We start from the raw sequence: 11,155 nt of genomic DNA on the forward strand, positions 1-11,155 counted from the left end.
AATGCACCATTGGTTAGCATAAGAGACTCAAAAATATAAAAAATTCTTACCGACCTATATTTTTTTATAAACTAAAAACAATTTATTATTAAAAATATAGGAATTCTACTCAAGCTGCTTTGAGTTGCACTGTAAAAAAAATTTGAAGCTGTAAATAAAACATTATTTTATTACTTTAAAATGTAATGTTTAGTTCAATGCTAATTCATTTGCTATATTTATTATTTGTCAAAATTTACCAGCAATTTCTGAATGAAAATTGTTTCTACACCAGTTTTTTAGTCAGTGTGCTTAATATGCATTTTCATATTTTTAGGCAACTTGTAATACAGAAAGTGTCAAGCTGCTGCAGGAAAAGAAATCCAGTGTCCTACAAATACTCCAGGGTAATGTTTGACCTTTTTTGCAAGTTTACAATAAGTAAAAATTTATCAGAATGAGTATGAATATAACTCTCTTTTTGTCTTTGTGTTCGTCTCTCTTGATAGGTGAACATAGATGAGGATGGATGTGAAGATGAGATGGAATGGTTAATGGAAGAGACCGGGACGCCCAAGCGGGAGCCACAAGGGAACGGTCACATCACCACCAAGCCTGTCAGCGCAGATGCCCTGCGCTCCTTCTCCCTGGACGAGCAGGACAGTGAGGACGAGGTGCTCACAGTCCCAGGGGTCCGAATCGCCCCTTCATCGTCCACTTCCTCACGGCTGCAGTCAGCTTTGCTGAAATCAGAGAGCGATGAGGATCTGGTAGGGCTCCTGGTGGACACACGGAGCAGAAATAAGACCCGATACAGTGGCAGAAACCAGAGCAAACCTCAGCCAGACCCCGATGACAGCGACGAGGATCTACTTAAAGTCTGAGGGCACCGGGGGGCCCGAACTGAACTTTTGAATGTCTCTGCCACCACGCTCCAATTGTTTATTTGCTCCATTTTGGGTTTTCTAAAGGGAAATGTCTCTGTGAGCTGTTTACAAGACAGCTTTCAAGAGCAAGTTGGTCGATTCATCCACTAAATAGATTCAATGCCTTTCTGACAAAAGAAGTAGTTTTTGTCATTTGATCGTTTATTTGTTTGTGTGTTCTGTTTTCCATTGATTAAGATGAATTATGTACAACATCGTATGTGAATTTGATCTCCCACAAACTTACAGAAATGGACTATCTAGATTTTTTTTATTGTTATTTAAAGATTTTGGGGTACTGTTTTTTGTTAATTCACCAGCTCGCTGGAAAAATACACTGTTCTTTGAAATAATTATGGATGATTGTGGCAGATACAGTCAAAGATCTTTTCTAAACTACAAGCTGTAGCAGTATTTCATATATCTTGAGCCATGTAGCACCGAGAGGAGATTGATCTGCTTTGCCAAGTTCATATTTAAATCACAAACCTTCGAACATCATGCTTCGCATTTGCGTTCTGCATCGGCATTCACCTTTCGCTATAGCAGCGTTCATCTAAACCATAGCATCCATCTGTTATTGGGTGTTTTATGCAATGCTTTTCCCCTCTTGTTCTGACAAAACGCATAGAACACCGAGCACATACAGAGATTTAGTGCCATGAAGGAATGCCATTGCATGTATGACTGCTGCAGGCTTCCTTTAGAATCATAATTTCTTATCGCAATCAGAAGAAAAGTAAATTGCATTCATTGTGTCGTGTTTATTTGCTTTATTGTTTAGTAACACTTTACGATAAGATTGTTCATTAATGGGACATGGTGATGGTTTAAAAAATTGAGATGGGAGGAAAAATTGTATTTCAGTTCTTTTGCGTTCGCTCGTAAAACTTTTCAGTTCCCTCAAGAAACTTTGTTTGCTCACAAAACTATTGCATTTGATTGTAAAACGTTTGCGCTTCTCTAAGAAACGTTTTGTTCACTCAAAACTTTGTTTGATTGTATAACTTTTGCTCTATCCTTAGAGATTGCATTTGTAAAACTTTTGCGGTTCGTAGAGAAACTTCGTGTTCACTCACAAAACTCATAAATCATAAAACTTTTGCATTATCCTGAGAACCTTTGTTTGCTCACAGAACTATGTGATCGTAAAAATCCCAGATTTTTTTTTTCATTCGCTTGCATGTGTTTGAGCATAAAACTTCCCCAAAAAGCTCTTCCGTTTGCTCACAAAACTATTGTTTGTAAAAAAAAAAAAAAAATGTTGTTCCCCTGAGAAACTTTTGTAAAACTAGAGCATTTACTTGCAAAACATTTGCGTTTCCCCAAGAAATTGTCATTCACTAACAAAACTTTTGTGATGGAAATAATATGAGGTGGGAGGAAAAACAATTTTTTAATGCTTTTACAAGCGAGCGCAAATTTTCTCAGGGAAACGCGATAGTTTTGCGAGAGAACAAATGTTTTGCGAGCAAACGTTTACAAATAAAAAGGATTGCGAGAGAATGCAAAAGCGCTCAAATTTAGCCTCTAATCACCATTTCCCCATGGCTCCATGTGAACTAACAGTGAACAACAATTTGTTTTTTTTTACAGAATTTATTAATCTGTTAATTTTATAAATATTCTTTTACTTCTTATTTCATGTTTGTTTATGATACATTAACTAATGTTTATTTATACAACTTGAAATGTTGCAGATGTATTAGAATATGTAGAAATAACATTAGCCTAGGTTAATAAATTCTGTAAAAATATTGTTTATGGTTAGTTGGTGACACCAAATGCACTAATTAACATTAACAAATTGAACTTTATTGTCAAATTTAGCCTCTAATCACCATTTCCCCATGGCTCCGTGTGAACTAACAGTGAACAACAATTTGTTTTTTTTACAGAATTTATTAATCTGTTAATTTTATAAATATTATTTTACTTCTTATTTCATGTTTGTTTATGATACATTAACTAATGTTTATTTATACAACTTGAAATGTTGCAGATGTATTAGAATATGTAGAAATAACATTAGCCTAGGTTAATAAATTCTGTAAAAATATTGTTTATGGTTAGTTGGTGACACCAAATGCACTAATTAACATTAACAAATTGAACTTTATTGTAAATAGACCTATTCTTTTAATCGTTTTTTGTCGTTTTATTTTATGTTTTGCACAGAAGAAATCAGTGCCTATGAAAGAAGCCAAAAGTACAGCAGGTGGCAGAAAGCCTTTTACAAAGCACTTTTCCCGTTAGCGTGAACAGTTTCGTTTTCAGTTGCATTAACCGAATACAACACCTGCAAAAATAATGTGTTTTATTTGCTGAATCGGTTTCAGCTCATGTTCTTATGCTGACTAACTGGGTTTTAAGAACGATGCATACATTTACATAAGTTGTGTTGCAGGTTTGCTGTCAGCTCTCCAGAAAAGATTTACCAAAACATTCTTATCTCATGGCAGTGAAGGTACAACCGGACACTGGTCCTGTTTGGCAGCATGTGTACAGTGTTTTTCACTCCAGCTCTTTGCTCTAATATTTTGTCTCATAGGCTTGTATGGCTTGTATTCAGGGTATTCCTCACATATATGGTTGCCAAATAAAGCCACACCAGTTCTGTATATCCGTCATATCCGTCATCTCCTGAGACGGTACATCAAGATGTGTGAAAGCATGCCTGTTAGTACTTTGCACATTGGTGGACAGTTTGTTTTTTTTCCCCTGTCCTTTAGGGCAGAAAGTGGATGGTGCACTTGATAGCTAGGTCATCATGTGCTCCCGCTGTCCTTACTGAAAAATTGTCTGCGCCTGCTGTATGGGATATTGTACGATACAGTTCTCTGAAATACTTCAAGAGAAGGTCCTGATACAGTCTTTTTTTTTTTTTTATGCTTTGCTGAAATCAGAGAGCGATGAGGATCTGGTAGGGCTCCTGGTGGACACACGGAGCAGAAATAAGACCCGATACAGTGGCAGAAACCAGAGCAAACCTCAGCCAGACCCCGATGACAGCGACGAGGATCTACTTAAAGTCTGAGGGCACCGGGGGGCCCGAACTGAACTTTTGAATGTCTCTGCCACCACGCTCCAATTGTTTATTTGCTCCATTTTGGGTTTTCTAAAGGGAAATGTCTCTGTGAGCTGTTTACAAGACAGCTTTCAAGAGCAAGTTGGTCGATTCATCCACTAAATAGATTCAATGCCTTTCTGACAAAAGAAGTAGTTTTTGTCATTTGATCGTTTATTTGTTTGTGTGTTCTGTTTTCCATTGATTAAGATGAATTATGTACAACATCGTATGTGAATTTGATCTCCCACAAACTTACAGAAATGGACTATCTAGATTTTTTTTATTGTTATTTAAAGATTTTGGGGTACTGTTTTTTGTTAATTCACCAGCTCGCTGGAAAAATACACTGTTCTTTGAAATAATTATGGATGATTGTGGCAGATACAGTCAAAGATCTTTTCTAAACTACAAGCTGTAGCAGTATTTCATATATCTTGAGCCATGTAGCACCGAGAGGAGATTGATCTGCTTTGCCAAGTTCATATTTAAATCACAAACCTTCGAACATCATGCTTCGCATTTGCGTTCTGCATCGGCATTCACCTTTCGCTATAGCAGCGTTCATCTAAACCATAGCATCCATCTGTTATTGGGTGTTTTATGCAATGCTTTTCCCCTCTTGTTCTGACAAAACGCATAGAACACCGAGCACATACAGAGATTTAGTGCCATGAAGGAATGCCATTGCATGTATGACTGCTGCAGGCTTCCTTTAGAATCATAATTTCTTATCGCAATCAGAAGAAAAGTAAATTGCATTCATTGTGTCGTGTTTATTTGCTTTATTGTTTAGTAACACTTTACGATAAGATTGTTCATTAATGGGACATGGTGATGGTTTAAAAAATTGAGATGGGAGGAAAAATTGTATTTCAGTTCTTTTGCGTTCGCTCGTAAAACTTTTCAGTTCCCTCAAGAAACTTTGTTTGCTCACAAAACTATTGCATTTGATTGTAAAACGTTTGCGCTTCTCTAAGAAACGTTTTGTTCACTCAAAACTTTGTTTGATTGTATAACTTTTGCTCTATCCTTAGAGATTGCATTTGTAAAACTTTTGCGGTTCGTAGAGAAACTTCGTGTTCACTCACAAAACTCATAAATCATAAAACTTTTGCATTATCCTGAGAACCTTTGTTTGCTCACAGAACTATGTGATCGTAAAAATCCCAGATTTTTTTTTTCATTCGCTTGCATGTGTTTGAGCATAAAACTTCCCCAAAAAGCTCTTCCGTTTGCTCACAAAACTATTGTTTGTAAAAAAAAAAAAAAAATGTTGTTCCCCTGAGAAACTTTTGTAAAACTAGAGCATTTACTTGCAAAACATTTGCGTTTCCCCAAGAAATTGTCATTCACTAACAAAACTTTTGTGATGGAAATAATATGAGGTGGGAGGAAAAACAATTTTTTAATGCTTTTACAAGCGAGCGCAAATTTTCTCAGGGAAACGCGATAGTTTTGCGAGAGAACAAATGTTTTGCGAGCAAACGTTTACAAATAAAAAGGATTGCGAGAGAATGCAAAAGCGCTCAAATTTAGCCTCTAATCACCATTTCCCCATGGCTCCGTGTGAACTAACAGTGAACAACAATTTGTTTTTTTTTACAGAATTTATTAATCTGTTAATTTTATAAATATTCTTTTACTTCTTATTTCATGTTTGTTTATGATACATTAACTAATGTTTATTTATACAACTTGAAATGTTGCAGATGTATTAGAATATGTAGAAATAACATTAGCCTAGGTTAATAAATTCTGTAAAAATATTGTTTATGGTTAGTTGGTGACACCAAATGCACTAATTAACATTAACAAATTGAACTTTATTGTAAATAGACCTATTCTTTTAATCGTTTTTTGTCGTTTTATTTTATGTTTTGCACAGAAGAAATCAGTGCCTATGAAAGAAGCCAAAAGTACAGCAGGTGGCAGAAAGCCTTTTACAAAGCACTTTTCCCGTTAGCGTGAACAGTTTCGTTTTCAGTTGCATTAACCGAATACAACACCTGCAAAAATAATGTGTTTTATTTGCTGAATCGGTTTCAGCTCATGTTCTTATGCTGACTAACTGGGTTTTAAGAACGATGCATACATTTACATAAGTTGTGTTGCAGGTTTGCTGTCAGCTCTCCAGAAAAGATTTACCAAAACATTCTTATCTCATGGCAGTGAAGGTACAACCGGACACTGGTCCTGTTTGGCAGCATGTGTACAGTGTTTTTCACTCCAGCTCTTTGCTCTAATATTTTGTCTCATAGGCTTGTATTACCATCCGTCAGGGTATTCCTCACATATATGGTTGCCAAATAAAGCCACACCAGTTCTGTATATCCGTCATAACTCGCTGCTCCTGAGACGGTACATCAAGATGTGTGAAAGCATGCCTGTTAGTACTTTGCACATTGGTGGACAGTTTGTTTTTTTTCCCCTGTCCTTTAGGGCAGAAAGTGGATGGTGCACTTGATAGCTAGGTCATCATGTGCTCCCGCTGTCCTTACTGAAAAATTGTCTGCGCCTGCTGTATGGGATATTGTACGATACAGTTCTCTGAAATACTTCAAGAGAAGGTCCTGATACAGTCTTTTTTTTTTTTTTTTCTGATGGGGGCTTTAGCTCTTCTCAGACTGTATTTGTCATGTTTTGCGGCATCTTGTTTTGGGATTTAAATCGTTTATGCTGAGATATTATGGCATTATTTCAATAAAACTATCAGCTCCTCAGCATGCATTCTTATTAGGAGTTGTTCTTATTGTGTTTTATCTCACTACTTTAACTAGTCTGAAGGCTTGCTCAAGCAATTTGAATCAAACCAGTGTTTTAGTTTTTATTAATATTTTAATGTTTTTTTATAATAATAATATATTTTTATATAATGTTTTATATAATTTTGCTATGTAGTTTTGTCATTTTCATTATTTTTTTCATTTTTTAATATTACCATTTCGATTTAATTTATTTTTATTTCTGTTTAGTTTTAGTTTTAATTTATTTCCAGTTTTAGCAAACTAAATGACCATTAGAAATGTTGCCTTTGCATCGAACTGAAATAATTTGTTTATCATCAAATATTTGTTTTAATTTATATCAGCTTTATTTACATTTTTATATTTTAGGTTTTTAATTTTAGTTTAAGATTTAGTAATTTTGTGTTTGTGCCATTTTTAGTAAGGTTATTTCTTAATATTTAGGTTTAATTATTTTTCTTTCAGCTTTAGTTTTAGTTCAGTTTTATTTTTATTGATTGTTCCAGTTAGTAATTTTAGTGCTTCAAGATAATATTATGTAAATATTAGTTGTGCACTAATTTTCCATCTAATATTTATATTTTTATTTATATTATATATCTATATATTAATTTTGTTATGTGCTTTTGCTATTTAGTAGTCAAAATTACTATTTAGGTTTACTTTTTTATTTTTAGTTTAGTTCAGTTTTAGCTTTAATTTATTTCCAATTAGTAATTTTAATGCTTCAAATTATTTCATTTAGTTTTTAAGGAAACATTTTAAAAGTTTATTTAGTCTATAACATTTTTCATCTAATATTTTTATTTTAAATTATATTAATATGTGTAATGTGTTATGTGCTTTCGCCATTAAAGTCTAGACAAAAAGTTTACCCAGACTGTTTCAGGGTTTAGTTAAATTAGTAATCGTTTAGTAAGTCTTTGGCAGTGTGTTGATACAGTGTCAAAGACTACTTACTAAACCACTTACTGAACCACTATCATACAACACTTTCTGAGCAAAAATTATACAGTGACAAATTACGTAAAACAGGCTTCAGATGTCACTGTGGTTAAAATGTAACTTGGTGGCCCTTGTAATTGGTCAGTCACAGCACGAATATATCAAATTTCAACCTTCTCTGGACTTTTGGTCAGCCAGCTGTGGGTAAATACTCTGCCTCAACTTAGAGGACCTCTTTTTACAGCTGCGGACACCTTCAGGTCCTCCACCGCCAGGCATACAGTGACCATGACCACTTTCGAAGACATCTTAGAGGAGGCCGGCGCGTTCGGTCGGAGCCAGATGCGAATTGTGTCCATTTTCTGTTTGGTCTCCATACCGTTTTCTTTCGTATACGTAGGGATTGTTTTCCAGGGCTTCACCCCCGAACATTGGTGCCGTGACCCAGCCGTCAGTGGGATCCGGGAGAGATGCAGCTGGAGCCTTCAAGACGCACGCAGGGCGACTGTACCCTTGATGAACAGCTCCGTAGGGGTCACGTACAATCAGTGTCAGAGATTGGACATGGACTGGAACGCCACCGGTCTAACCTGCGACAATCCAGAAAGTGAGCTCATCCAGGCCCAGCTTTCTACTCTACCCATGACGGGCTGTACAGATGGCTGGGAGTACGACTATGAAGGGAGACAGTCGTTCGTGACTGAGGTGAGTAGTGGGATCACAAAACAAGCTTTTTTTCTTTTGGTAATAATTGTGTGAAGTGCAATGAGAGAACTAAATGTCTGATGTGAGACCTGTGTGTTGCAGTTTGATCTAGTGTGTGCAGATGCCTGGTATGTTGACATGTTCCAGGCCATGCTCAGTGTTGGTTTCTTAGTGGGCAGCATTGCAATTGGATACCTGGCAGACAAGTATGACCGATACTTACTATAGGGTTTCCCAATCCTCTTATTATTCTTATTATTATTTTAACAATTTTCAATGTTATACAGATGCATTTTGAGTTTTTAATGAGCATTTTTTTTAACTTGTTTTCCAGTATGTGTGTGTATATATACACAGTGGTACTTGAAAATCTGTGAACCCTTTAGAATTTTTAAAATTTCTGCATAAATATGACCCAAAAGATCATCAGATCCTGAAAAGTAGACAAAGAGAACCCAGTCAAACAAATTAGATTAAAAAATATATACTTTTTCATTTATTTATTCTAGAAAATGATCCAATATTACCTATGTGAGTGGCAAAAGTACATGAATCACTAGAATTAGCAGTTAATTTGAAGGTGAAGTTAAGAGTCAATACATTTTTACAGGTATGTTAATAATGCTGCAAATTCAGCTTTGCATCACAGATATAAATTACATTTTAGAATACATTCAAATAGAAAACAACTATTCTAAATTGTAATAAAATTCCACAATATTACTTTGTTTTTCTTTAATCAAATTGACGCAGTCTAAGAGACTTCTTTCAAAAACATAAAATCTTACTGACCCCAAACTTTTAAACAGTAGTGTACATCCTATCAGTCAGTCTACAAAATGAAAGACAAGTAATTGTTTTTATTGGCATGCACAAAGGGATTGTTTCAGTAGCCATCTAATTGATTCACGTTTGTTCTTATTTTTTCTTGCAGATACGGCAGAATGAAGAGTTTCCTAATGACCAACTTCTTCATCGGAGTAGCAGGGATTCTGGTGGCCACGGCCCCTAATTACATCGCCCTGCTGGTGTTCAGAGTGCTCTTTGGCTTTGGGGTGAAGGGCGGCTGGATGGTTGGATACGTGCTAAGTAACAAAACGTTTTCAAATGATTAAATCACACTTATGTTTCTGATAAGTATGTTTGTTTCAGCTCCGATGCAGTGGTATTGCATTAAACGTTTACTAGCATCCTTGACATTTCAGATATCCTCATGTTCCATTATCTCTTGTTTCCTGGCTGCAGTCACAGAGCTGGTTGGAGTGGAATACAGGAGAACGGTGGGAGTGACCTATCAGATGTTCTTCAGCCTGGGCATTCTCATCCTTCCTCTCTTAGCGTACTTCATACCAAACTGGCGCTGGCTACAGGTGGTCTTCACCATACCTTACATCTGCTTCCTGACGTACTATTGGTAAGGGCCTGTACACGGGTGCATGATGTGCCATACAGATGGAGGCTTCAGAAGGCTACACTTGTGTTTTCCAGATTTATGTGCAAATTTGTATGGGAATATTGTGTCCTTTTATAATCCCCACCAACCCACCTTCATACAACTTGTTTTCTATCTATTTCTTACAAGATTTAAATGAAAAGTTTAGATTAAATATAAATTAGGATACAAATACTGTTGTATTTTACCCAGACAGACCTTCGATATCACATCTTCAAAATACACAATTAAAAAAAAAAAAAAGAGATTAATACTTTTATTCAGCAAGGCTGCTCAGAAGTGTCAGTGAAGGCATTTATAATGTTACAAAAGATTTTGTGTTAAAAATAAATGCTGAAAACAATCTATCGGGGTTTCCACAAAATATTATTATATGTATTTCCACATAATATGAAATAATTAGCAATGTTTTCAACATTGATCATAAAAAGAAATGTTTCACGAGCAGCAAATGAGCATATTAGAATGATTTCTGAAGGATCATGTGACACTAGACTGGAGTAATGATGCTGAAAATTCAGCTTTGCATCACAGGAATAAAATACATTTAAAAATATATTAAAATAGAAAACAGTTGTTTCAGATTGTAATTATATTTTACAAAATTACTATTTTCACTGTATTTTCTTTATCAAATAATGGCAGCTTCGGTGAGCCTAAGAGACTTCTTTTAAAAATATATTTTGAACGGTATATATCTGTTTGATATGTGCATTTCCATCTAAACAACATTATAACATTTTACCATTTGTCACTATTACTCTCTCAAACCATGTATGATTTCAGGATGACCACAAAGAATCAGGGTTTAAATACATTTAGGATATTTACATGTAGTTATTTATTTATTTATTATTTTTTACACTATGTTGGATAAATGTAGCAATATTGCGTTATTTAAATACACTCTGAATTTCAGGTTTATCCCCGAATCACCAAGATGGCTCCTTAGCCAAAACAAGAGAAACGAAGCACTAGAGATCACAAAAGCAATAGCCAAGGAGAACAAAAAGACACTGTCCAAGAATACTGAGGTACAAGGTTTACATTACAACGATGAGCATAAAATAACACTGAATGCCCAAATGTCCCTTAAACATACAAATTCATCCATCAGACACTGACTGATGAAAATACAGACTCAATCTCGACTGCGTCTTTCATGGACCTGTTCAAGACTTCCAAATTGAGAAAATTCACATTCATCCTGAGCTTCAACTGGTACGTCAGATCCGAAACGCTAGGTTAAAGCTGCAGTCCGTAACTTTTTTTTTTGGTTAAAAATGATCCGAAATCAATATTTGAGCAAGTACATAACCAGCCAGTGTTCAAT

At 35.4% G+C, this 11,155-nt stretch overlaps 2 protein-coding genes across 3 annotated transcripts in view; both read left to right on the forward strand.

The window, feature by feature from the left end:
- The window catches only part of LOC107697131 (cation-independent mannose-6-phosphate receptor), a 41,962-nt gene extending 37,735 nt beyond the window's left edge, over positions 1 to 4,227 (forward strand). The window contains exons 46-48 of one of the 2 annotated variants that reach the window (XM_016497772.1): positions 317 to 386; positions 489 to 749; positions 3,829 to 4,227. In XM_016497772.1, coding sequence (XP_016353258.1) covers positions 317 to 386; positions 489 to 749; positions 3,829 to 3,942 — 445 coding nt within the window. In that variant the 3' untranslated portion in view covers positions 3,943 to 4,227. Of the gene's footprint in view, positions 1 to 316; positions 387 to 488; positions 1,149 to 3,828 lie in introns of those variants that run through there. The other variant, XM_016497773.1, reaches the window with a different exon arrangement.
- Positions 4,228 to 7,575: 3,348 nt separating this feature from the next.
- The window catches only part of LOC107697145 (solute carrier family 22 member 2-like), a 5,373-nt gene continuing 1,793 nt past the window's right edge, over positions 7,576 to 11,155 (forward strand). The window contains exons 1-6 of the mRNA XM_016497803.1: positions 7,576 to 8,369; positions 8,472 to 8,575; positions 9,304 to 9,458; positions 9,615 to 9,783; positions 10,742 to 10,856; positions 10,940 to 11,043. Coding sequence (XP_016353289.1) covers positions 7,953 to 8,369; positions 8,472 to 8,575; positions 9,304 to 9,458; positions 9,615 to 9,783; positions 10,742 to 10,856; positions 10,940 to 11,043 — 1,064 coding nt within the window. The 5' untranslated portion in view covers positions 7,576 to 7,952. The remainder of the gene's footprint in view (positions 8,370 to 8,471; positions 8,576 to 9,303; positions 9,459 to 9,614; positions 9,784 to 10,741; positions 10,857 to 10,939; positions 11,044 to 11,155) is intronic.

This window comes from Sinocyclocheilus anshuiensis, unplaced genomic scaffold (assembly GCF_001515605.1).
Source record: "Sinocyclocheilus anshuiensis isolate Anshui unplaced genomic scaffold, SAMN03320099.WGS_v1.1 scaffold38, whole genome shotgun sequence".
Taxonomy (NCBI): Eukaryota; Metazoa; Chordata; class Actinopteri; order Cypriniformes; family Cyprinidae; genus Sinocyclocheilus; species Sinocyclocheilus anshuiensis.